This window comes from Talpa europaea, assembly GCF_964194135.1.
Source record: "Talpa europaea genome assembly, chromosome: 13".
Lineage (NCBI taxonomy): Eukaryota > Metazoa > Chordata > Mammalia > Eulipotyphla > Talpidae > Talpa > Talpa europaea.
The window spans coordinates 44,596,369-44,624,008 of record NC_140080.1 but is presented as its reverse complement, the minus strand read 5'-3'; the positions used below and the strand labels follow the sequence as shown (position 1 = coordinate 44,624,008).

The 27,640-nt window shown below is 37.3% G+C and overlaps 2 protein-coding genes across 2 annotated transcripts in view; both read right to left on the bottom strand.

The window, feature by feature from the left end:
* Positions 1 to 27,640, bottom strand: part of LOC311183408 (olfactory receptor 14C36-like) — a gene marked incomplete at its 5' end in the record, with an annotated part of 260,205 nt that overhangs the window by 145,526 nt on the left and 87,039 nt on the right.
* LOC311183397 (olfactory receptor 2T27) lies at positions 9,711 to 10,823 on the bottom strand (the record flags this gene model as incomplete). The annotated part of the gene is made up of 1 exon (XM_084252749.1): positions 9,711 to 10,823. The coding sequence occupies exon 1, from the start codon at positions 10,662 to 10,664 to the stop codon at positions 9,711 to 9,713; it is 954 nt and encodes a 317-aa protein (XP_084108875.1). The 5' UTR covers positions 10,665 to 10,823.

Sequence of the window (27,640 nt, the reverse complement as noted above, 5' to 3'; positions counted from 1 at the left end):
GCAAGCTTAACGGCATCCAGGGCTGTGTGCGTGTCTCCAGGGGTCGTTGTTCTTCTCTAATGGCGCCCGGAGCCGTTCGCTCACCGCCGCGGCGAATCCTGCAGGGTTCGCCTCAGCTCCCGCTCACGGGGTGTGGTGGCTGCAATAGTTCCTTTCCACTCACAGTCCCTCTTGCTGCGTCGTTTGTTCTTGTTGGCCGTTTTGGTTTGTTGTTTTCCTCCTCTCTGCTGGTCGGAGAGTGCCGCCTCTGTGGGCGGGGGAGGGGAGCAGAGTTCTGTGCTTCCCTCCCTTCTAGTCCTCTTTTATGGCCACTTTCTTCTTCGGGAAGTTTGCTGGAGTCACCCGTTTATCTTCCGTGTCCCAGTTCTCACTGGGACCTGCCACTTTTCCTCCCTATTAACTTTTTTTAATGAGAGATCTTACTCGCAGCGTCTCCTCGCCGCCATGTTTTTTGCTGTATTTTGTTATCATATGTTTTGTTATTTATATTCCAGAGACAAGTGACATCATCCAATATATGTTTTTCACTTTCTGACTTATTTCACTTAGCATAATCACCCCGAGTTCCTTTAATTTTAAACCAAATAAGCAAGAAAACAAAGGCAAAATAAACAAGTAGGGCTATGTACATCTAAAAAGATTTTGTACCAGAAAAGAAAACATCACAAGAACAAAAAGGCAACCTACAGACAGGAGAATATATTTGAATGCACACACCAGAAAAGGTGTTAAATTAAATATAAAGTACTTGTACAATTCAACAACAATGACAACCACATAAAACACTGGGAAAAATATCTAAAATATCTAAATATACATTTTGTTAAGAAGACATGCAGATGCCCTACATATACATGAAAAATTGTTGAACATTATTTATAAGTGAAATGTCAATCTAAACTTCAATGATAAAACATTTCACTCTTTGAGAATGGCCCATATCAAAAAGAATGGAAATGATTGAGAGGAATAATCCTATGTTGTGAAAAAACAAATAAAATGTAAAATAATAATACATTATTAGAAAAAAAAAAAGAAACGGTTCCAGGTTTACCAAATAATATGAGGAAACCCCCCCCCAAAAATGGAAAAAAAAAAAAACTAATGTTTGTGAGGACCTAGAGAAAAATGGAATGCTCACCCACTGTTGGTGAAGATACAAGTTGGTGCAGTCTTAATGGAAAATAATATGAATATTTCTAAAGAAAATAAAATGGAAATCCCATATGATCTAGCAATACCTCTGATATTAACTAAATAATAACCTCTGTTATTAACCAAATAATATGAAAACTCTCATATAAAAAGACATCTGTAACCCTGTGTCAATAGCAGCTCAGTTCCAATTTTCAAGTCATGGATTCATGACATTCAACTTTTACCCTGGTTTTGATATTATGTTCTATGTGAAATGGAGAAATACATCAATCTATAAACTAAATCCTACTATACTGAAAGATGACAGATTAATATATATTATATATATTATATATATATATAGGATGGATGTGAGGTATAAATTAATAATTGACACAGTTTTCTTTATTTTTATTCTGAAACATCCTCTACATACTTTTTATATTACCATTTTATTTTATTTTAAAGATGGGGTGTAGGCCAGAGGTATGGTGGAGGAATGAGAGACTCACCAGACACAGTAGAGAGCAAATCAGGCAGATTGACTGAACTACACTGAGGGGAGCAGAAGGCGAGACAGGAGAGGTCTTCTTGCCATGTGGGTTAGCTCCCTGGCCAATGATTCAACTCCTGTTGCAATGGCTGCTGATAGCTTCATACTATTGAGACTTAACCTCTTGTGCACCAGGGAGGTCCTATATTACTATTTTAGACTGAATACTTCTTGAGATTAGTAATTGTGCCTTACCCTCCATAGTGCAAACAATATTCATGGAGCCATTATTTTTTTTTAAGACAGGCCGGAGTCACAGTGGGTGGTGGGGTGAAGAGATTGACCAGAGAGAGTAGGGAGCAGAGCAGGCAGATATACAAAAATACAATGCTGAAGGGAGCAGCAGGTGAGACAGGAGAGGTCTGCCATGCCATGTGGGTATCTGCCTGGCCTGCCAGGATCGAACTCATGCCACAAAGGCCTCACAGCTCTGACCTCAAACTCCTGTGCCACCAGGGAGGCCCAGGGGCTGATTAAATTTAAACTGTTCTCTGCCATTGTATTGATGTCATTGTCAAAATCAAATGAAAGGGTACACATGCATTTTGGCTGCTGTTATTGTTGAATAGCTTTGTGAATGGTTGGAACATCAAAGATTCACAAGGTAGTATCAAATAGTAGTGCTACTTATTTCAATTTTAGTGTCCCCTGGACTATTGTCAGATATGCTGATTAAGTTCATATTTTAACCATGGGTCACATTAGGGTCTATTTTTTTCTCACAGAATAGTGTGAAATGATAAATCTCCAAAGTGGACCATTGTGAATATGAGCTTGGTTTCATAAGCAGAACTTGGGTTCACCATCCTGGCAGTCTTTCAGAATATACCAGAAAGTAGGATGAAATTCTATGACTTTATATGCCTCATATCATTCCATGGTGATTGAGTTTCTCAAATTATTATTCAGTCAAAATATTAACATAGTTTATCTGGCATGGTGGTATTCACAACCTATCAAAATGTTATATTAGAAATTCATTGCAATTTTTTCATTCTTTAATATTTCATTTTTACAATGTCTCTAAATTAATTCTAGATGTGAAATACATTTTCAATTTTTGAGAAAGAAAAGCACAGTAGAATGAACAATTCCTTGAGGAATATAAATGTGCATCCTTTGGATATGACTAGGAATAGTAAGAGGTATGTTTTCTATTTTTATTTTCAATTATAATTATAATATACTTTATATTTTGTATAATAAAATATTATTATTATTTTGTAGAGTATTTTGAAATCTCTTCCAATTTCAGAATTACTGTAGAGGTACATATCTGTAAAATTGTCAGCTTGCAACACTATAAATACTCCTGGATTTTTTGTTCCATGATAATCAAATACATAATCTCTGAAGACTCACCATACTATGGTGGATTAGAAAGGTTTGGATTACCTCTTTCCCTAAAAATAACTATACAAAAGTGATATATGTTCAGAGAAAGATACAGACCTTCACAGACAAATTCCCAGGACATTCTCATGGAGGGCTTTCTATAAGGTTGGTGATTTGCTGCAGGGAAGGGGAGGGGGAGGTGAAGGCAAGTGAGGCCCGGGAAGTAGAATTCCCAGTCTGCAGACCTGGGGTCAGGCATACACAACCCTATGTAAGCCACTCCAAGTCATGCTCAATTTCCTCAAAGTGAATTTTCTTTAATGGAGTATTGTCAAGTAGGGCAAAAATCAGTACTGGACACTGAGGATTGGAAATCTCACCTCAAGTCCTCCTAGAAGTAATTGATCAAAGTCTTTAGGGGGAATCAGGTAAGTGTCAACTTTTGTCCCACAGCATAGAGATGGATTGCCCAGGGAGAAGTCTGCCATTCCCTTGGAGTGTTTCTAATGGGCAGACAGCACCCCAGCCCAGGTACCTTGGAGGGGCTGCAAAAGTAGTGGCTGGGGTGGCAGTCATTGCCTTGGCCCTAGCTGGGCAACAACAGGTACCACACCCCACTGGGGGGAACCCAGCCTGTCAGGCACCAATGAGTTTCAGAGTATCAGCCCTGTGGACCAGACCTTTATCTCCTCACCAGGAGAAAACTCTGTGATTAATCATATGAAGACCTAAAATAACATATTTTAGGATGTTCTGTACAAATTTCTGAAGTTTTTAACTAACTTTTTTTTTAAGATTTATTTACTTGTGCATACAAGAGCTGGGGGACAGGCTAGAGATGCAGGTGGTGAACGGATCCACCAGAGACAGAGTGGGGAAAAGAACAGGCAGATTGACTGAAATACACTGCTGAGGGGAGCACCAGGCGAGACAGGAGAGATCTGCTGCGCCCTGTGGGTTTCTCCCTGGCCAGCTGGGGATAGAACTGGTGCTGCAACGGCTGTGGACAGCTTCAGAGGTTGTGTCTTAATCCCTTGTGCCACGAGGGAGGCCCAAGTTTTTAACTTTCTACTCATGTTGTTGGAAGCCAGATATCATAATTTCACTGGGAGGATATATGACATTGAAAAATAAAACATGGTACTACTCAGAGAATTAAGGATAAAAACTCACAGATGATAGAACAGTCTAAACAATAATTTAGAAATCATAAAATTCAACCATTTCCTTTGAAGAATCATTAAATTTAGATGCTTGCAGGAAATAGATTCCTGAGCTTGAGCTAAAAATACAAGAGCTGCAGCTAAATTTCTGATACTTCCTGTACATCCTGAGGCAGGGGATTTCATTATCAGAGGTTGTTTTCCATCTATTCAATAATAAATTTTGGCACAGCAGGCCTCCCTGGTGGCACAGGGGTTAAATACAGACTATCAAGCTATTGCCAGTCACTGCAACACTAGTTCAATTCCCAGGCTGACCAGGGAGCAACCCACATGGTGCAGCAGACCTCTCCCATCTTGCCTGCTGTTCCCCTCAGCAGTGTATTTCAGTCAATCTGCCTTTTCAGCTACCCATGCTGTCTCTGGTGGATCCTTTCACCCCCCGCCCCTCTGGCCTGTATGCAAAAATAAATAAATCTTTAAAAATATAAATTTTGGCACAATAAATTTTAAAGTTACTTCAAACTTCATTGTTCTATGATGTGGAATTTAAATATTTTTCCTTGTTTTTGATTTGAATTTTTTATAATTTAATTTTATATACATTTTCCATCATTCTTACTTTTTGTGCAATGCATGCTTTTAGGTATAGTATCTGCAAAACTCTCATCATCAATTCACCTGTGCACCATCACCATAGTCCCTTGTGTAAGAACACATTCCCTCCCCTGTTTTGATCCCTCTTTCTCTCTTTTCCCTGCAGAGTGCCTCTGATTAAATTGCCTGTTAATTTTTTTTAATTTACTATATATTTCTCATGTCCCTTGTTTGTTTCCCCTATGTTCCTCCTATATGTGAAACCATCTGATATTTTTCTTCTTCCTTTTCGCTTATTTCACTGAGCATAATCCCTTCTAGCTCCATCTATATTGCTGCAGATGGCATTAGTTTTTCTTTTTTGATTGCTGAATAGTATTCTGTTGTGTATATATATATCACATCGTCTTGATCCAGTCATCTATTTTTTAGACATTTTATTGTTTCCATATCTTAGCTATCATAAATAGTGCTGTAATAAACATAGGGGCGCAGTTATCCTTTTGAATTGATATTTTGGTGTCCTTTGGGTAGATACGTAAGAGTGGAATTCCTGGGTCATATAGAAGATCTATTTTTAGTAGTTTGAGGAACTTCTGCACAATTTTCCATAGTGGTTGGACCAGTTTGCGTTCCCACTAGCAGTGTAGAAGAGTTCCTTTTTCTCCACATCCTCACCAACATTTGCTGTTGGTGGTATCTCATTGTGGTTTTGATTTGCATTTCCCTGCTTACAAGTGATGTTGAACATTTTTTTATATAACTGTTGACCATTTGCATTTCCTCTTTGGAGAATTGACTTTTTAGCTCTTCTGCCCACTTTTTGACTGGATTATTTAATTTGCTTTTGTTGAGTCTCATTAGTTCTTTGTAGATCTTTGTGATTAGTCCCTTATCAGTAATATTGCATGAAATTTTTTTTCACAATCAGTAAGGGGTCTCTTTGTTTTGGTTAATGTCTTTTTTGGTGTACAGAAGTGTTTTTGTTTTTTTTTTTTAATTTTATGTAATTCCAGCCATTAGTCTTCTCCTTCACTTTCTTTGCTTTGGGGAATGTGTCTTTAAAGATGTTACTAAGATGGGGTCTCCCCTGTGGCCCAGCAGTTGAGCAGTGGTTGCGAAGCTGCCCACAGCCTCTGCAGCACCAGTTCAATCCCTGACTGCTCCCCAGCCACTGAAGGAGGGTCCCACATGGCGCGCAGACCTCTCCTGCCGCCCGCTGCTACCCTCAGCAGTGTACTTCGGTCCTTCTGCCTGCTTTTCTCCCCGCTCTGGCTCTGATGAATTCTCTCACCCTCTGCGCTTCTGACTATACCCAGTGCTTGTATAAACAAACAAACAAACAAACAAACAAACAAACAAATAAATAAATAAATCTTTAAAAAAAAAGGGTTACTAAGATGTGTGTCCTGTAGTGTTTTTGCCTATATTTTCTTCTATATATTTTATGGTTTCAGGTCTGATGTCCAAGTCCTTTATCCAATAAAAAAATTAATTACATCCTTCAAAAGAACAAATATTGATGCAATTCATATGGAACCACAATGAACCTCGAATAGCCAAATTTCTCCTGACCAAAAAGAAGGAGAATGGAGGTACCACACCCCCAGACTTCAAACTATACTACAAAATCATAATAATTAAATCTGTATGGTACTGGAACAAAACACACACACACACACACACACAGACCAAATTGAATCCAATAGAAAACCCAGAAATAAACCCACACATTTATGCACAACTGATCTTTAACAAGGGTGCAACTGATATGCAATGGAACAGGGACAGTTTGTTCAATAAATGGTTTGAATTGTTTTTGCTTTACTACATTTACATCATTTGCAACAATCCTGTAACTATTACCAATGTGGACTTTTAGAATATGTTTATTACTAAAAAATAAGTAAAAAAAGATATGTTCAGGCCCTTTATAATATTATTGGAGATATATACTGCAATATCCCTAAACAAAGACTTTGAATCACTAAAGATGACATCTAACTTCTATGCCAAAAAGTGTTGATGTAAAAAGCCCAAGATCAGTTCTAACCAGATGACAGAACTTACTCAGAGCACACATGAAGGATCAGTCATCCAAGACATAGAGCATGCAAACATCGGTTTGAATTGGGAATAAAGTTCACTACACTATTCTGACTCATTAAGAAGTATATGTTTTTAATACTGTGGGATTTCCATTTTTGGACTAAAATATTTATTCTGATACATCAGAACCAAGGAGACCCATTGAGTACATTATTAAAGGAAAATATCAACATTTGCCTATGTTTTTCATATGTAAATCTTCTGGCTACCATTAATTTAATCTGACAAAGACAAACAGATTTGTGTTGAATCATTTTGATTATAACTCTATCTACATTAACCAAAACTCTATTGAACCTGGGCAAACCTAGCAAATGTCACAATTTCTATGTCCTCACCCATGTGATTAAAACTTAAATGACTCAACTCAGAGTGCAACAACAATAGGGTTTATTTATAATGTTGTAGCAAGAGAAGAAAATTGGGAGAGAGGAGCTATTCTTCTTGCAAATTGTGATCTTGGGAAGAAGAGGTAAACCGGGGAAGAGAAACATAAGGGAAATAATATAAGAGCAAGGGAAAAAAGGGCTTGAATTGGGAAAAGAGAGTCCACGAATGACAAATGTACCCTAGGTTGTTAATACTACACTAGAGGTGAGAAAAGTGGTTGATGATGAAAAGAAATGCGTTACAGAACATACCACATTTACTTTATTTATTCAGTCGATGTTATTTTTTTTCTGATGAAGCTAAGAAGAAAATGCTTAAGAAATATGCATGAAGTCATGTGGCCCCTTTGACTCACTGGTGGAGAGGCAGAAGCCCTTCACATTTGGTTGAGTAGTTTCTTTCCAAAGAATCTTTATTTGCATTAAGGTGTTTTTGCCTCTTTTCTTTTAATTCTAAAGTTAGGTGGAAGTTTTATGAAGTGAAATTATGATATCCAGTTCTCCATGATATGCTAGGGCCAATGATTATTATGGTATTACAAGGATGTGTGATGGTCTATCAGGGTAATCCACTCATTGAATTATGTTCTGTGTGTTTTATTAAATATCTTATCTTGGAGCTAGAAGGCATTGATGACCTTTGTAGCATTATCTAAGAAAGAAAAAAATCCACTTTGTACAGTGTCAAGACATTAATCTCTCTCCTAGAATGGAAGTGGGCGAAAGACACAGGTTTCACTGACCTTATCTACAGTGATAAGTTAGTTCAAATAATACCTCATGGCGTATAGCACCTTCTAAAGCTTAATTGTTTTGCATCAGTAATCTCTCAAAATTATCCTTCTGAGGTAACACATAGGGTAGACTATCCTATTTTAATACATTAAGAAATGAGAGTTCATGAAATCAAATTATTTTGTTCAACCTGACATAGTAAGCTTATCTATAATTTGAAATTAATGACAATTATAATGTCAGATTCTCCATGAGAATTGAATTTTCCTTCACCCCATTATGTCTTTCCTATTCAGAATGCATTTGTAAGGTTTATTCACTATTCCTAAATCACAAAAAATGGCCAGAACTTAAAATCCTAATCTCAGTCATTCCCTCCATAACACAGATTTATAAAATAAAGTAAAAAAATAATGGAGGACTTGGTTGAAGAATTTGAATATATTAGGAGATGGTAGTGGAGTCTAAAAGTTTACACCAATTTCTGGTTCCAATCTGGATGTTATTGAGAAAAACTAGAACAATTCCCTATTTTTAGGGATATGAAACATGTTATCTTTTATAAATCTGTCCTCTTTGGAAATACAAGATAGAAAAATAAGGTGCCTTTGAAGCTCTATAATAAGATATTTCTCCTTTTCTTTTCCATAGAAACAGTGGATTTTCTAAAAACATATGTCAACTCCAAACTTACTTGTCTATGTACATTTAAATCACTCCAATACATAAAGATTAAAAAAAATGAGCTTATATATAATTACATTTGCTATTTGTAATGCAGTGTATTTATTTCTGAAATGATGAAATATAATGCAAGTGAATTCCAAGATACAAAAGTAGAAAGATGGAAATTCTGCAGACTTACAATACAATGTTTTAATAAAATGGGGAAAAGCATAAAAAAAGTAAAAACAAAATATTCTAATTCAGAAGAATATTGGTTAATACGCAATTATTGAAATTAATAAATAAGTTAAAATTTTATAAAAGTAGAAGTGAGTAATGCATATTAATTTCTAAAAGAATAATATTATTTTTCAAGCACTGAGTTCATTGTACTGGGATGGATTTTTCTAAACAGTAAGGGAAATTGTAAAGAAGCTGGTTGCCAAGTTGATGTGCAATATTGTGTTTCCAAGTCATAATAATATTCAAGTAAGAAGATTAATCATACTGTTTTGATTGAATTTAAAGAATGGAATGAGAGAAAAAAATCATCATTTGTAGAAAAACAAATTAGATATTTAAAAATCATTTGAAATAAAATTGAAATAGTATTTGATAGGTTGATTTCATTGAAGAGGTCAATTTGTAGAATATATAAAGACAGATGATGAGAAGTCAGAGGTGGAGTAAGTGAGCATTTCCTTTGTCATGAATAACCTCTCAGGAAACAGACAACAGCATGGTGTCCCGTTGAATGTGTACTTTGTAGAAAGCAGTGAGGTGACTACTGAAACCTCAACTTTATCCCCATGCTATCCCAAGCAACCCATTGTTCAGAACGCTCATACCTTTCCAAATATGATCAGATTTCAAAATCCTATAGTGAGATTTTCAAATTTCATGATATTTCATGAATGTCGTATATTTTGTGACTTGTTAAGATTCCATGAAGAAAATATTTAAATCCAAAGGTGATGAAAATGTTCAATACCCTTTTCTTCAAACCTCTATCAGCAAACAGTTTCTTTAGAAGCTGGTTACTCTTCCTGAAGACAAGCATCTTCCCAGAGCCTTTTGCAGGGCCCCTGAGACATCCTTGTTCCTGAGGCTGTAGATGAGTGGGTTGAGCAAGGGAGTGAGGATAGTGTAGAAGGCAGACACAGCCTTATCTTTCTCAGGGGTATGGTAAGAATGAGGCAGCACGTAAGTGTACATGGCAGCCCCATAGAAAAGACTGACAACCACCATATGTGAGGAGCAGGTGGCCACCGCCTTGCGCCTCCCCTCTGCCTCACTCATTCTATAGACAGTGATAAGAATCTTTGTGTAAGAGGCTGAGATAACAGAAAAAGGTATGAGGAGCATCATGATGCAGCATACATACATGGCCGTCTCATAGACTGATGTGTCAGTACAGGAGAGCTTCAGCAGGGCAGGAACTTCACAGAAGAAGTGGTTTATTTCCCGAGAGGCACAGAACGGAAACTGCATGGTGACTGGGGTGAGCAGGAAGCCATCTATAGACCCTCCCACCCAGGCTGCTCCCACAATGAACAAGCAGACCTTACGGCTCATGAGGATAGGGTAGTGTAGAGGATTGCAGATGGCAACATAACGGTCATAGGACATGAGTCCCAGCAGGAAAAACTCAGCCCCTGCCAAGGTCAAGTAGAGGAAGTGCTGGGTTGTGCAGCCTGCAAAAGAAATATATCTCTGCCCAACCATCTGGTCAACCAACATCTTAGGTACAATGGTAGAAATGTAGAGTATGTCCATGAGGGAGAGCTGGCTAAGCAGAAAGTACATGGGGGTGTGGAGGCGGGAGTCTATATGGATGAGAATGATCATTATGGTGTTGCTGGCTATGGAGATGACAAAGACAAAGAGAATAAGGACAAAGAGAAGCCAGGGGAAATGGCTGTTGCTGAATAAGCCCAAGAGGACAAAGTCGTCATACATGGAATAATTGCCCCACTCCATAGTTCTGTAGGTTACAAAAAAAAAAAAAAGGATATAATACTTTAAACAAAAGATAAATAGTTGGCTTGCTTAAATCTCTATGATATAGACATGGGTAGATGAAAACAAATTAATCATCTCATTTTATAATTTCCCCATTTTTCTAATACTTCCTGGAATTAATTCCAACTAACAAGGCTGCTTTGAGAAATTAGGCTTTAATCTTGGGTCCTAAGTATGACTCCCTTCATGAAGTTTGGAACTTGTAATTTTTTGGAAGACCACCTTTGCAAGATTATCCTATATCAAACCATATCATCAAACATTCAAGAGGATATGCTTAATTTCCTGACAATTACCTTTGCTCTCAGATATCACAATGTAACAATTTTATGTTTTTTCTCTTTCTCTGCTCCATGTATATTCCTTTCTTATTCTGCAGACAGTGCTAAGAATCCTGTATTAGAGGAAGAATTCCAGCATGTGTCTGTATGTATTTGTGTATATATGTAAGTGTACATATGTATATGTATGTATATATGTATATATATGTATATGTATGCATACATGTATGTGTATATGCATGTATATATAACCATATGTATACATGCATACACCCATGTATGTATATACATATTTACACATACACTACATATAATGTATATAGAGAGAAATATATATCTGTCAGTCACAATCTTATATTGAGAATAATACAATTAAATAGATAAAAATTGAATTATCTGATTGAATGAATAGGGATAGAGTAATGGGTAAGGAAGAGAGGAAATCCTTTCCACATATTTAACTCCTTGTGAGATTCTAAGTCTCACAATTAGAATTCAATTTAAAAATCACTAATCAAGAACAAATATTTTACCTATGAAAAAATAGTAAGTTTGATTGACTTTAGTTAATTATACTATTCTTGATACATTTGTGCATTATACAATTTTAATGTTTTGGGTGTTGGACATTTTAAAATAATGATTCTATGTTGAAAGAAAAAGAGCTCTGAGATCTAAAAACCAATCAAAGAATTGATAGAATGATACAGTCACAGGAAAAAAAAATGTTTAAGGGTTAAGTGGTGTTTAAATCCCTCCTTTCAGAAGAAAACCACTGATTAATAATATGTAACTCAGTAATCTGATTAGTGAAATTGGAGCAAAAACTAGCCAATGAATTATTATTAGGAAAGGAAAGAAAAACAACTACTTAAATGATACTAGAAAATATCCCCTTCTGCTTAAACCTGAAGCTTAAGTATTCATGTGCACCTATCAGTTAAATTGTGTTTTACCATATTTATGAACTGGTGGGTTAGTTGGACAGTTTCTATCAGCATTATATAGACTTCCACTGTCCAGTATGGTAGCCACAAGTCACATGAGGCTGTTGAGGACCTGAAACATGATTTTCTGAACAGGATATGGGCTGAAAGCACAAAGTGCATTAAGAACCAAATATTTAATATGAAAAAGATATTCAATATATATCATTGACATTTTTATATTGCTATTGATATTTTGGATATATTTGGTTAAAATGGATTCAAATTAGTTTTACCTGGACTTCTTTTACATTATTTTAATGTCTGTGGCTACTAGAAAATTTAAAATTACCTCTGTGACTCTGATCAGATTGCTACTGGAGTGCATTGTCTAGGAGCTCCCCTTTCCCAGAAAACAATGGCCTGATATAGCCCCATGCAACCAAGCTCCCCAGATTTGTATATAATCCAAGTTAGAAATATTTGAGAGATTAAACCTAATTTATCTCAATAAACATTATCTGGAGGAAAAACTAGAAATAACTGAGAAAATATTCAAGTGCAATAGCAAATAAGTAAAGGTACAGATGTTGTCTTTATATATACTCACCTGCAAGTAATAGTAAAACTCATTAATAATGTCCTTGGTGCTTAGTGATTCATAAATGTTGTTTAATTTGTATTCCTCAATAATACAGTAAAATACTATAGAAAGCCTCCAATATTGAAAAAAAATAAAAAAAAAAAGATTTAAAGAGGTTAAGAAAGTTCCTCATGGTCTCATGACTCAGAAAAGTGATAATGTAATTGCTCTATGGTGCTTTCCAATAGCTGAAGAAGGCATTAATCTCTTTATTCAATAAATATTTTCTCAGGGACCTCCCCTGTGGCACAGCGGTTGAGCGCTGGGCTGTGAAGCTGCCTGCAGCCTCTGCAGCGTGGGTTGGATCCCCGGCCATCGGGCGAGGGTCCCACATAGCACACAGACCTCTCCTGCCGCCTGCTGTTCCCCTCAGCAGTGTACTTCGTCGGTCTGCCTGTTCTGTTCCCCGCTCTGGCTCTGGTGAATTCTCTCACCCTCCTGCGCTTCTGACTGTACCCAGTGCTTGTATAAATAAATAAATAAATAAATATCTTATTTTTTTTTCCTCAGGTACACTGTGTGAATCCAGTTTAAGTCTTTAAAAGACATCAAAGAATGTATAATGCATTTTGTTTACCTTCAAGCAATCTAGAACTGAAGTAAATTGAGAACCTTTATAATATGTGTGGTCAGAGATGCACTTTAAGAATAATCTTTGTACTATGGCTCAAGGGTGCTATGGTGATGGAAGAACTATGGCGACTACACCTGAAGGAAGAAATGAAATATTGTACAAAAATGAACAATGATATAAGAATAAATATTCTTTTCTTTAAAAAGTAAGGGAGAAAAGGGAAGAGTTGTTTTTGGTTAAGAACTCTGGATTTCGACTTCTCCCCTAGTCCCAGAACATGAAAGTAAAAATACATTGTGAGGAAAGGACAGTGGAAGTGATGAAAGCTGAAAGCCATTGGCTGGTTCTTGAGAAATTCATACCAGGGACACTTTCATCTTTGCCAACATTATGGCATGCCAGTTATAAGTTCTCAGTCATGGTTTTTCTCATGATACCCACAGTGTATCTTAACAGACTTTTTGCTTTACATTCTTGAATTATTACTAGCTTCACATCACAGTTTTTACCAGGTGTTTTCTGGATGTGTTTCCTGGTTCCCTTTTTGCCTTTTTCTGTCCCATTGTATTAAACCACTGGGGAAATTAGAAGCCAGCATTCAGCAAGAAATCCACATGATCAAGAGAGAGAAAAATGCCCATCAAACCCTGTCCATCAGAAGTTTAATAAGAATAAGCTCCTTGGAGGACTTGACTCACTAATTTACTATAAATTCAGAGGATGTATATAGTTAATAGAGACCAAGCACATTGATTGCTATTGGTCCTGGAGGAATGGTAAGGCCCAAGAGAGACAAGTGGACCTAAAAATCTCCCTTTTGGAACATAGATAACCGCAGTCCTGACCATGAGTGTTTCTGATACTGAAACACACTAATGAGGCCCTAGAGATCTCCCTAGCATTGAACAAAGGGAGAGGGGAATTTAGAAGAGCCATAATTCCTCAAATTTTAAGAATATCTTTCCACTGTTAGTGTTGACTTAGGCTCTGCATTGATAAAATAACAAAGCTGCAAAGCAACATTAAAGAATATCTGAAAAATAAAAATATAGAAAGGAATCAACTGAATTACTCCAAGTCCTCACATAATAACTATTTATGTGTATGCATAATTTTTTATTTTAGTAATTTTCAAGGTGGTGTACACATATACGTGCAAATTATATACATATACACAGAAATTGTATGTATGACTATGTACATAAATTATATATACTGGTATTAAATTCTTTTCCATGTGCAGTATCTACACTAAATCGCAACCTGGTTGAATGAAGTAAAATTTCTCAATTAATTGACACTCATACTGTTTGTTTACAGTATGCAATACTCTGGAGTTCATTTTACATTGTTTTTTTTTGACCTTTTGAAGCATAAAATAAATTTGTCCTTCCAGATCACATTAATTTCTAATTATTCAAATAAACTAAGGTGGTCAAATATGAATGACATATAGAAATAACCTCTCTGAGGCCCTCCCTAATTTCTCTGCTGATATGGGGTGCAAATCATCATAGCTGGAATCAATTTTCACCCATGTTGCATGTATAAGTGTTTCCTATTCCACGGTTTTTTTTTTTTTTTTCAATTAAAGCCTCAACTCTAATAATCTTTCTCTAAAGTAATATATTTTGGGGAATTTTTAGACAGGTAGGAAATCAAAGACTATCCTTTATTCTGAAATCAGACTATAGTGTGATCACCTTCACGGCAAAGCTAGACTTAGATATTCTCTAGCCCATCCCTACCCTTAAAACCTATACCTCTTAGCATTAGGTATATAATAGTTTGACAGCAAATACTATTTGAAATCAGAAATCTGTTTCTGTATGCAATTTTCATTATTTTTGAACTCGTAAATGTCTGCAAGGCCACACATAATTCCTGTCCTTTCTGCCTCCAGTAATATCTTAAAAAGTGCAGTTTAACCATTTCTTAGACTAGGATAGGATTTTCCAACTAAACTATCTTTAAAGAAATTCATGAATTACCTGAGGACTTGGAATACTACAAACTATGTTGATAATTATTTCAAAATTAAACAAGTGAAGACATTTTTCAACAATGAGAATTTTGTTGAACATTTATATTGAAATGAACCTGTACATACTTTTCCTGAGCAGAAAAATCACCTGCATTCTGATAGTCAATAGAGAGGAGAAATGATATTGAAGCTTACAAAATTCACATAAGTAATGCTGATTTATAACTGAAATTATGATACTGAATTATATTTACCTCTATACTCACTAATATGCCCCTAGTTTGAATTAACTACCCAATAAATAAGACGAGAATCAGATTTTCAAATATCCCATGGTTTACTGGCAAATAATCCTCAAAGTTACTTACCTCATGGAAATCACACCCAAAACTGTTAGTCTGAGCTGATGGTCACGTTTCTATTGTCCAGAGGAAAATCTTCTAGTGCTAGTGAATTGAATTGCTCAACATCTCTTGTTCCCTAGGTAGGTAACTAGGAGGTTTGAATCGAACCTTTCAAACTGAGACCTTAATTTCTATGGGAAAGCAAGCAGAGAAAGAAGAGAAAGGAAGACAAGGCAGAAGGTGAATGTAGGGAGTATTTATGGATTCAAAGAACGAATAGTGCAGTGGCTGGATCATGGGACTACATCTTGATAGCCCCTAAACTGTGTTCAATGTTTTAAAGCAGACAAATAAATTGGGGCCTAAAATGGACAAGCCTGGGTGCTAAGTGCCCAATAAAGATGGTGCAAGGAAGCTGGTACCTGTTACATTATGTAGGCTCCTAAATACACAGAGACCAAGCAACTTAAATAAGAGATCTTACATCATCAGGGTAATCCAGACTCCCATTCAGAAAAATAATTGATGCCAGAATATCAGTCCCTGGAGAACTCTGTCCCTAACCTACAACTAGACTATTTATGTGAATGTGATAAACATTTTCACCTTCTTTTTTTAAATTCACAAAAAGGAAACCTTTCAATTTACCAAGAATTGAATAATTAAGCTGCCCTCAGATAAATCAAGTTTGGAGACACCAACACATAAATTGCTTTTATTGTGTTTTACTTTTTGTAAGACTTCATTATAGAATTTTCTTTTCCTTATAATATGTCCAATCCTATGCATCCCCCTCTTCAAGGTTTAAAGAAAAACCTAGCCAGCATAATAAAGTATTGTCTTGATAAAATACTGTATTTTAGGTGCACTGATGTATTCACTTCAGTATTCAATATATAACATTAAACAACTAAAAGCAGTAAGAAAATGAGAACTTTGAGTTAAATAATTAGCTGCCCTTTCCTCTCTTTCCCTCTTTTTTTCCAAGTGACCACACTTTGCAATTAGAAAATAAAATCCTAGATCCTGGGGCTCTATTGTGCTGATATCAACCTCAGCATCATCATTTGTATATTTATAATGAAATTCACATTTATCTTTCCTTTTGCATGCATAAATAAAAATTCCATTTCAGCTTTTCTGACCTTAAAGTTTGTGTAATTTGTAGAGAACTTCCTTAGGAATACAGTTACAAATTTATAATTACAAAGCTAGATACAAATATATTCACTTTAAATGAAAATAGAAACACTATTAACTGGGATTAAAAATTGAATGGTAGTTATACAAAGTATTTAATTGGTAATCAAAATGATGAAAGCTTTGGGTAGAAATTTTAGATGGAAGGTTTCACAGGATGAAAACCAGCTATGGGGATGCGGGGGATGATTAACCAGTTGTTAAACCTGCTATGGAATTGTTCAGGGATATGAAGTAGGGTTTAAACAGATTATCTGTTTGGGCTCCCTGGTAGCACAGGGGTTAAAAACAGCACTATCAAGCTATCCACATCCACTGCAGCATGAGTTTGATCCCCAGCAGATCCCCAGTCAACCAGGTAGCAACCTACATGGAGCTGCAGACTTCTTCTACCTCCCCTGCTGCTCCCCTCAGCAGTGTATTTCAGTCAATCAGTCTGTACTGCTCCCCACTCTCTCTGGTGAATCCTCTCACTCCCCACACCTCTGGCATACACCCCCATTAGTGTATGCATAAATAAATAACTCTTTTTTTTTAAAAGGATTATCTGTTTACAGAAAATCAAGCTAACTTGAGATATAATTCCGCAAAAGAATGAATCTGCCCCCAAGAGGACACTATATAAGCATGTCTCTTGCTCTGGAAAATGCAGTTATCACCCCCAAGACCCATGATTATATCTATGCAGTTGTCTCTTTTTTGTAATAAGCTTTTAAAATGCAGCCTTTGTTTGTGTTTATGCAAATGCCTTTTCCTTAACAAACTTTTCATGTGTCACTGAAAGGGAAACTCTGTTGAAATCTTTCTCAAAGGGATCCAAGAACCATACGCAATAAACCCCAATGTCTAAGCCCCATCATAAGTACTTGGGCCTGGGAGGGAGTCAAATGGATTTTACTCTGGGAGAGGTATTCTGATAATCATTGAGCTTAGTTTATATAGATAATAACAATGATTCATTGACATTTAATATAATAATTCTTGAGGTGGAGGGAGGTGGGTTAAGGATTGAGAGTCTTGTGTTTCTGTTATTCTGACCAAAATGTATGTTGAGTCAATCTATGAGCAGTAAAATGCAAACATTAGGGTTTAACCACCTCCTTGATTCTAATGAATGCACCATGGAGATCCAAAGTTTGGATATTAATTTTTTAAATCTTCTATACCCAGCTTCTCTCTCATTAGTGAGTATTGAAAAGCTTGAAAGGTTGGTTTATTGCAGGTACCAAGTTTTTTGATAGCTGCATCATAGACTTCAAGTCTATGCAGATGGTTTTGCTTTCTTGTCTGCTGCTCAAAAGAAGAGATTCCCAGAACATATATAGTATGTTCACAGTCTACTTCCTCTAGGTCATAAAATCAACCTTTGTTCATTGCATTTGTGACCAATCTTATACCTCTCATGTGAAGTCAGGGTAACTTACCTCTCCCATCTTTCACCTAGAGTGGCACATATACCTTCTTAAACTTTATGATCCAAACCTTCAGCCCTTTGGTGTCCCCCTAAGAACCTAGCACTGAATATGGAAAATGCAAGGTTTAACTGACATTGTGTCTGTCATTCTATATGGTAGTAATCCCTTGTGTTGGATTATTATACAGCAGGTATGTTATTTTAAGGCCAGCATGGCATCACTTGTACCATTTATGTATTGGGAAAATAGACATCAATAGTATAACAGGTAATCCCCAGGGAAGGGGGAGGTTTCAGTTTCCCTGCCCCATCCTAGGAAGGATGCACCTGAGTAGTGAGTGGCAGCTAGAAAAGACTGAGAAAAGGAAGAAAGAGATCAAGAAGGAGATTTAGAGGAAGCATGTGGAGCAGAGAAACATGAAGAAGCTGGACTTGCTTCTCAGCCTTGGACTTGTATCAGGGACTTGGGGGACATGGAAGGAGACACTTGAAAGAGACAGAGACATAGATGAAAGACCTGTGGGGAGGCTGATAATGGCAACTTTTATCTTGACTTGAGTATTATTTTGCTCTTTTGCCTATAGACTTTCCTGGCCCCTTTTTTTCCCCTTTCTAATGGATCACCAACAGAAGGTGCCTTAGACTTAAGGAAAGCTTCGGGCCTCAGCTGCCCTGCTTTGGGCCAACCATCTCTGGCTAGGCATTTAACCACAAGGGGATGAGTTATTTATTTATTTATTTATTTATTTATACAAGAACTGGGGTACAGGCCAGAGGAACAGGAGGGTGAGAAAATTCACCAGAGACAGAGTGGAGAGCAGAAGAGGCAGAATGACCGAAAACACTGCTGAAGGGAAGCAGCGGGCGAGACAGGAGAGGTCTGCCGTGCCATGTGGGAATCTCCCTGACAGGCTGGGAATCGAACCCGCGCTGCAGAGGCTGTGGACAACTTCACAGCACTGTGCTCAAAACGCTGTGCCAATTGGGAGGCCAATTTTGCATGTTTTATTCAGAATAAACTTTCCTATTCTCTCTGTATGTACACTAGCTGTATTAAAGATCTTTCATGCTGAGTCTCCTTTGCCTTTGTGCATGTGGATGGATGGATCCCTTTAGAAAGTGCAAGTTTGGGGATCCGAAACTCATGGTAGTGCCACACAGTCATGCATTGACAATAGCACGATAATAAATTAAGTTATCACTTTTCCTATAGTTTGAGAGGAAAACAGGCAGATAAAAAGACAACTAATTGAACAAAAAGTCCAGCACTAAGTATACAGTATTCCTTGACTAGTTGGATTATTTAATCTCTTCCTTTGTTAAGTGAGATTGAAAGTTTTGGAAAGTTTCTGTATGCCATGGAGGATTTCAATGAGTTCATAGTTCAAAAACGATGTAGTTTCTCCTTGGACCCTTTGGTAAACATGGAAACAATTTTATTGGGAGGTTTTAATCCAATTTCTCAGTATGTCATAGCTATTTCACCCATTATAACTGTGTTTGATTATTCAGAGTCCAATTAAACCTTTGTGCTCTTTCCTGGCAGCAGTCTTGCATTTGAATATAACAATTATAAGAGACATTTCTATAGAAACAAAACAAATAAAAAAGGTTGAAGCTTGTAGCATGTCCAGTTAGGACTCCTGAGGGCAGCCAGGTATTCTTGCAGGTTTCTTCTGTATTTAGAAGCTATTTACAAAAAAGCTTGCAGTCATGCAAATGCAGAGCCATTGTATTGATCTTGCTGAAGTTGGCATCAAGTTCTCTTATTTCCAGCTAACTTGGTTCAGAAAATTGCAGAGTTTTCTTTTTTTTTTTTTTTAATGACTGATTTTTTTATGCATACAAGAACTGGGGTACAGGTCAGAGGTGTGGAGGGTAAGAGGATTCACCAGAGAGAGTGCAGAGCAGAACAGGCAGATCTAGTTAAATACACTGCTGAGGGGGGTGGCAGGCAAGACAAGAGAGGACTGCTGTGCCATATGGGTTGCTCCCTGGCCTGATGGGGATTAAACTGGTGCTGCAGTGGCTGGCAATAGCTTGATAGCACTGTCTTACCCCTTGTGCCTCCAGGGAGGCCCAAATTGTTTGTTTGAAAAGTCATAGATAGTAGAAAAATTCAAGATCCAGAGCAGACCACAGATTTAAAAAGGTAAAATTATTTTATTAAATTTGGAAAAAGCAAAACATAAAAGTGTTTATCAAATTTCAAACAAAAATCATTAAAATTTATTAGTCCAATGTAGTTTATTCAGTCCCATATAATAAGCTAATTTTCTTCTTAGCAACTATTGTGGGTCTGGTTTTATTCCATAATTCTTTTTTATCCTGTTTCATGTATTCATCAGTTTCATGTATTCATCAAAATCCTTTTCCTGGAAATTTCTAGGAATATAAAACATTATTATAAGTGACGTTTACAAATAGAACAATATTTTTAAATGGCCATAGTTAAAAATTTCCTAACACTGCCAACAAGGAAATGTGGTCAATTTTGTAACTTGCAGTATATTAAAATAATAACCAGAATTGACCAGTAATAACATTATACCAGGACATATCAAACTTTTAAGAATTTTCATTTAATTATTAGAATACATATTAATATCCATGTACATGCTAAGAAGTTTAAATATTTTCCCTTAAGTGACAATGCTTCCCATGAAGTTTCAATATAGCTGAATTGGTCTAAATTCACATTTCTCTTTCCAATAAGGAAAGATTAATTCTTATGTAGTGACTTAGGAGTCCTGTCAATAACCCTATCTTTATTTTTCTTTTCTATTTAGCTAAAAACTTTATTACTTTAGAATTTTGATTTTCACGGAAATTTTATCATAGGTATTAAAAGACATAGGACACTTACATAGATTTCTATAAAGTAATACTTAATGATCTAGAGTGACAAATAATTTTAAGAACAGCTCAATGCAATGCTGAAAGAACTAGATATTTTCTCAGTTAATGAAACCTGAGGGTGAAAGGGCACTAGAATTATAGTTTATATAAACACTTTATAATCTGTTATTAGAGCTAACCACAATTTAAGAATACTTTCTGCCCTTTTAGTATATTAAATAAATTAAGGTTTGGTTTAGTATACTAGTGATGTTAAAACTTAAATAATTATAGCAATTAATTTTATTTATCCAGTTTGAAAACATATAATATTCTTTTACATTTTATCCTGATAAATCAATCTATTTTAACTTGACATATTTCTTTCAACAATGTATTTCTTGCAAAAGTAGTTTACCTGTGTTCATTAACTTTAATTTCATATGTTAATCAGAAGTAGTCACCCTTAAAACTTAACTTATGAATTCTAAGCCTTTGTGAAATATATCACATCAGCATTTCTATGTGCTAATTTTCAAGGTAACATAGACACATTATTTGTAGACACAACATCATTTTAGTCTGTGATAAAAAGTCAAAAGTAAACCTAAAAGTTCAATAAATAATATTTCAGAGAATGGCCTTGATATTCAAGGAATTTCTATTATTAATCTTGAAAGTGATTGGAATGAGGAGTACTATGGTACCCTCAAAACTGCCTACTCTTAATGGGTTCTTCCAGGTACAACATAAAGATAAAACATGCTCTCAGTATGTAAGACCGTCAATAGAAAAGAACTTTATTATAATTATTGCTCAATAGAGAGAAGAGAAAGGATATAGTTAAATAGCTTCCCTATTAAACACCCAAAATTACCCATCCCTTTATGGGTAAATGCTCAGCCAAATGATGTTGGCCCAAAGCAGGCCCATTGAGGCCCAAAGCCTGCTCACGAGTCTAAGGCACTTTCTTGTGGGGACCCATAAGAAAGGAGCAGAAGGTGGGAGACAGGTCTGAAGGAAAAGAGCAAAACCACAATAAAGATAAAGGCTGCCATTGTCAGCCTCCCCATGGAGACTATCCCATGTACAAGTACAAGCCCAAGCCCAAGATGCAAGTGTGCCTTCTTCTTTACATATCTCTCTGCTTCACATATCTCCTCCAGGCCTTCTCTTAGTCTTTTTATTTCTTTTTCCCCAAGTCCTTCCCCAGTTGTTTCTAGCTATTCCTTCCTGTTCAGCTGTACCCTTCCCTCGGTAGGCAGGGAACATGGAACCTCCCTTTTCTATGGCTATCACAGGGTTAAGAATTTAGAAAAAAATCTAAATTTTACAGTAGAGATTCGTAAAATTACTTGAGTAGTGTTAAAATATTCAGATTCAAAAACAAAACTACCTATATCTAACTTCCATCAGGATTTCAAATCCCTGACATGGTAGTTATAATGCATCCCAGGGGTAGAATCCCCAATCCAATAAATCTGGAATTAAACCAGTAAGATCATTTTGCTTTTAAACAATCCTTTCTTTGGCAGCATTGTCCCACTCACTAAAAGCTGCTCTGCAGAAAGTTTTATACCATTTATAATAATTTATTTCCTTAAGCAAAATTATCTAATCAGTAATCAACATGCTAACATTCCTGAGTGAATTGGACTTAACACATATTATTTCAATCTTGGGTCTGTTATTTCTTGAAACTAGTGGCAAGTCCTCATGAGACCACAGATGTGTTTTTCTTGTTAGATAAAATGAGCTGATTCTTATTAACAAACACAGGTAGAAGAAAAGTATTATGCCCACTATAATTTTAAAGACATATGTATTTCAAATTAAACATTTAAATTTTAAGATGGCTTCTAATATTTTTCTGAGTTTAGGGGTAATTCATATAAATACCTTCTGTAGTCAATTATATATGAATTAATCCTAATATTTCCATCCAGAGGTAAAATAAAGCATGGAGGGGACTGTCGGGCAGGATGGTCACAGGGCAGGTTTTAGGATCTGAGCAGACCTGGTAAAAGAGGAGTCCTGGAACCCTCGGTGTCTTTCTCAGGCTTTTATTGAGCTTTACATGAATTGCAGCAACCAGGTACACAGCAGGCAGGGGTGCCAGGGGGCCAGGAGGCCGGAGTCCTTGTTGGCCCCAGGCAAGTCTTCACTCTGGGCTTCTCCTGCCTCTTTCTCTCCTTCTCCTTCTCTTGGTGACTATCTCAATACTCCTCCCAGGGCCCACAGAAGTAAACAAGACAGCTTGCAACAATGTAACAACAATGCAGGTTGTTATCCCATCAGGCAGGGCAATCCTAATGGTGGGAGGGCAGGAAAGCCTGAAAAAACATTTACCATTTACCCAGGGACACACATAAACATTCCTATACATATAAAGATCTCTTACTTTTTATCTGAAATTTCAACCATAGTCTCTTATTTTAAAGAAATATCATTTGGACTACTTCAATATTTTTGAAGGCACATGTAGGGGCAGGAATGACCAATGAGCAGGTTTTCTATGATCCAGCAGACCGGGTAAAGGAGGAGTCAGAGTCCTCAGTGGCTTTTTGCAGGCTTTTATTGGGGTTTACCAGGAACACAACAGGCAGGGGTACTGGGGGCCGGGAGGCTGGCAGGCCTCTCAGCCCCCAGCAAGTCTTCACTCTATCTGGGCTCTCCGGCGTTCTCTGCTTCTCTCTCGGCTTCTGCTACTTCTTTCTTGGTTTCTCTTTTGGTTTCTACTGGCGTCCCTGTGACGCTGCCCTGAAAAAGCCCAGTCTTAGCCCAGGTGAATCCCATCTACCTATGCCCACACCCTAGTCCAAGTGCCTGCCATCAGGCATGCATTCAGGACCACAAGGATCCATCATCTATGCTGATGGCGGGAGGGCAGAAAAGCCTGACATTTTTCCTTAACCCTATGGCACAGAATTTGCATTGATTTAACTTTACTTATTCCTTCTCTTTTCTTTTATTCAGATGAGAAGTGACTCCTAAGCTTGCAGTTTAAAGAATAGCACTTTGATTGTAAAGAAGGTGGGAACAGAAAATTGCATAACAGAGATAGACGCTAACTTTCTTAGGCTATTTATTTTTTCTTTAGGCCTGAGGTTTTGAACTTGGTACCTAAAGTTTGGAAGCTTTAGAGTTCCCACTTGGCCACTATGTGTTTAAAGGCATCTTTAATATTAATGAACCAATTAACTGATGAGAATTTGCAAAAGCAGGGCCATTAGCTTAGCTGAGACATGATTTTAAGTGATTTATGTACTTTATTCTTAAACAAAAAAACAAACAATCAAACAAACAAAAAACTAGCTAGTGCCAGGAAGGAACAGAGCTGGTTTTCTATGATCTGAGCAGATGGGTAAAGGAGAGTCCTGGAGCCCTAGGTGGCTTTTTCAGGCTTTTATTGAGCTTTTACCTCTAGTGCAGCAACCAGGCACATGGCAGGCAGGGGGAGGGGGTGGGGTGGGGTGGAGGTGTGAAGGTGAGGGTGGGTGGGCAGACAGGAGGAGGCAGGCCTCCCAGCCCCCTCCAGATCTTCACTCTTTATCTGGCTCTCTCACATTATCTCCTAACCTGTGCTTTTCTTGGTGAATATAAATACTCCAGCTGTGGCCCACAAAAGTAAACAATACAACTGAATATAACAATGTAACAAAATCCAGGTGTCTGTCATCAGGCATGCATTCAGAACCCCAGAGATCCATCATCAATCCTAATGGCAGGATGGCAGAAAAGCCTGACAATCATTTACCCTATACTAGCCAAGATATTATAGACACTGACACGGAAGAATATGCCTTTGTTCTCCAGGGGAAAGAATTCACCAGAGTGCTAGGCACAGTAGGATGAGATATTTATTTATTTTTAAAGATTTATTTTCTTTATTTATTCATACAAGAGCTGGGGTGTAGTCCAGAAGTGTGGGTGCGGGGGAATTCACCAGAGACAGAGTGGGGAACAGGACAGGTAGATTGACTGAAATACGCTGCTGAGTGGAGCAGTGGGTGAGTCAGGAGAGGTCTGCTGGGCCATGTGCATCACTCCCTGGCTAGGGATCCAAATCCTGCTGCTGTGGCTGCTGATAGCTACATAGTGCTGAGACTTAACTCCTTGCACCACCAGGGAGGACCAGGATGAGATATTTAAAGGCCAGATCCACTAGGTGTGAGACCATCTGGTATTTTTCTTTTTCTTTCTGGCTTGTTTCGCTGAGCATGATCCCTTCCAGCTCCTCATAGCAGGAATTCAGAAAACCTAAATAAGGGGCCAGGAAAAAGACTAATTATAATAAAGTAAAAATCAAAGTCAACAAGCAACTATAAACTAAAGACACACTACAGTGGGGAGGGGGATGGAGTAGGTTCAAAATAAAGGGAGTGGGAATTGTATGGGGAATATAACCAAGATGAAAATGCATACATTGTGCAAAAATGAAATTATGTAAGAAATATATAAAATTAAACAAACAAACAAACAAACAAACAAATAAATAAATAAATAAAGGCTAGATCTGTTGTCTCCCGGTAGTGCAGCAGGTTGGGCACAGCACTGTGAAGCTGTCTGCAGCCTCTGCAGCACAGGTTTGATTCCCGGCCCCGGCCAGGGAGATTCCCACATGACAAGACAGACCACTCCCATCATGCCTACTGCTCCCCTCAGCAGTGTTTTTGGTCTGTCTGCCTGTTCTGTTCCCCACACTGTCTCTGGTGATCCTCTCACCCTCCCACACCTCTCACTGTACCCCAGCTATTGTATAAAAAACAATCTTTAAAAAAAAATAAGGGGTAGATCCACTAAGCAGGAGTAGAAAAGCAGCAGCATAGTTTGATTTGGGTTGGGTTATGCCCAGTCTTGTGCAGACAGGTTACATTTCAACTGCACAAGCAGAATCTTGACCTTCTCCCTCCAGGAAATTGTGAGAAAGATTACTCAGGGGCTGACACTTTTTGTCTAGCATGGTACCTTGTGATCTATGTGATGGACAAAATTGTTTGGACAAGGTGCTATATTCCATGATTTAGTTCACCTGTTCAGAAAGGACTTGGGGCAACTCATCTTCCTACCTTGAAATTTATTTCACTAGGCTGTCTCAAAAGGAAATGCATTATATTCCTTTGCCATCTTATTTTTTTCCCCTTAATTAAATCTTCTCTGAAAATTTTAAATTTAGATGTGATGAAGCACGGTGAACTGCGGACCTTAGTAACAACATTTTGCTCAGTTCCTGGCATGCAACTTAGTCCCTGATATGAATCTTAGACCATATACCGCCATGAGGCAGGATGGATCTGTGGGGGTCCTTGACCACTGACCCTTTACTGACCCTTTATTCATCCTTGGTATGCAACTATACGACTCACCTCTTGGTATGTAGCCACATCCTATCTGACCATGTATAGCATCCAATAGAAACCCACCCGGAACTTGTAGAAACTGAAGGTGTATATAAGCTCCTGACTTCCTACAGATGGGGCTCAGCCTTGGGATATAAATTGGCTGAGTCAGCACTGGTGCATTAAACCTGCTTCTTGTTAGCCCTGGTGTCCATGTTTCCTTTGTTCCATATAACAATGAGAGCTTTCTGGAATTTTTCATAGGTACAAAAAAGCAAGTTAGAAATTGTCCAAAACAATATTAACCAACCAAAAAGCATTCTTTATAACTTACCCAAAGATACAAAAGTTCACTCCAAGCATAAAATTCAACAAAAGAAAAAGATCCAATGTGCATTAAAAAGTATCAACTTAGTCTTAGAGGAAGAATTACAACCTATAACCACCAAATTTCTAGCTATTGGCCTCCAAGATTTACTTAACAATTGCTTTTACCTCAGTGCACATTAAAGCTTCCCCTTCTTATAACAACACAGAACACAAAATCTGGAAGCAGCAGCACCTAAACCCAGGTTTCAAGACTGGGAAAACATGAAGGGGAAAGTGACAAGAACCTGGAAATCGAATTCCCTACCCCTGAAACAGAACAGTAACAGTATCTCAAAGTGCAAGAATGTTTAGCCAACCTCAAGTTGTCAATCTTAACAATATATCAAAAATAGCACATGAAATGCAACACAAACAAAACATCCCAAATGCCCAAAAATAGATGACTGGATCAAGAAGATGTGGTGCATATACACCATTGACTATTACTCAGCATTCAAAAAAGATAAACATGCAATTTGCAGCAACATGGATGGCGCTGGAAGGGATCATGCTCAGCGAAATAAGCCAGAAAGGAAAAGAAAAATACCGGATGGTCTCGTTCATAGCAGGAATCTAGAAAACTTAAATAAGGGACAAGGAAAATGAATAACTATAAGAAAGTGAAAATCAAAATCAACAAACAACTTTGAACCAGAGACACTATATGGAGGGTGGGGGGTGGGGAGGGGAGGGATTGGAGTCAAAATAAGGGGGATACAATTGTATGGGGAATATTTTGAGAAGCAGGATGTATAGGTCCTGGAAATTAATTTGAATTATGCAGTGATACTATTAGTGTAAAAACTGAGAGGCACTGTTAGTATAAAAACTGAGGGAGTACCCTGGGTCCCCAAACTTGCATCTTTTAAAGAGATTCTACCATCTGACCCAGGGACAAAGCATACTTTTTTGTGTGTAAAATCTTTAATAAAATTAGTATGCACAGAGAGATATGAAAGGATATAGCTTCCCAAAGAAACACTGAAAGTTACCCATCCCCTCATGGAAACAGGAGTGGTCCA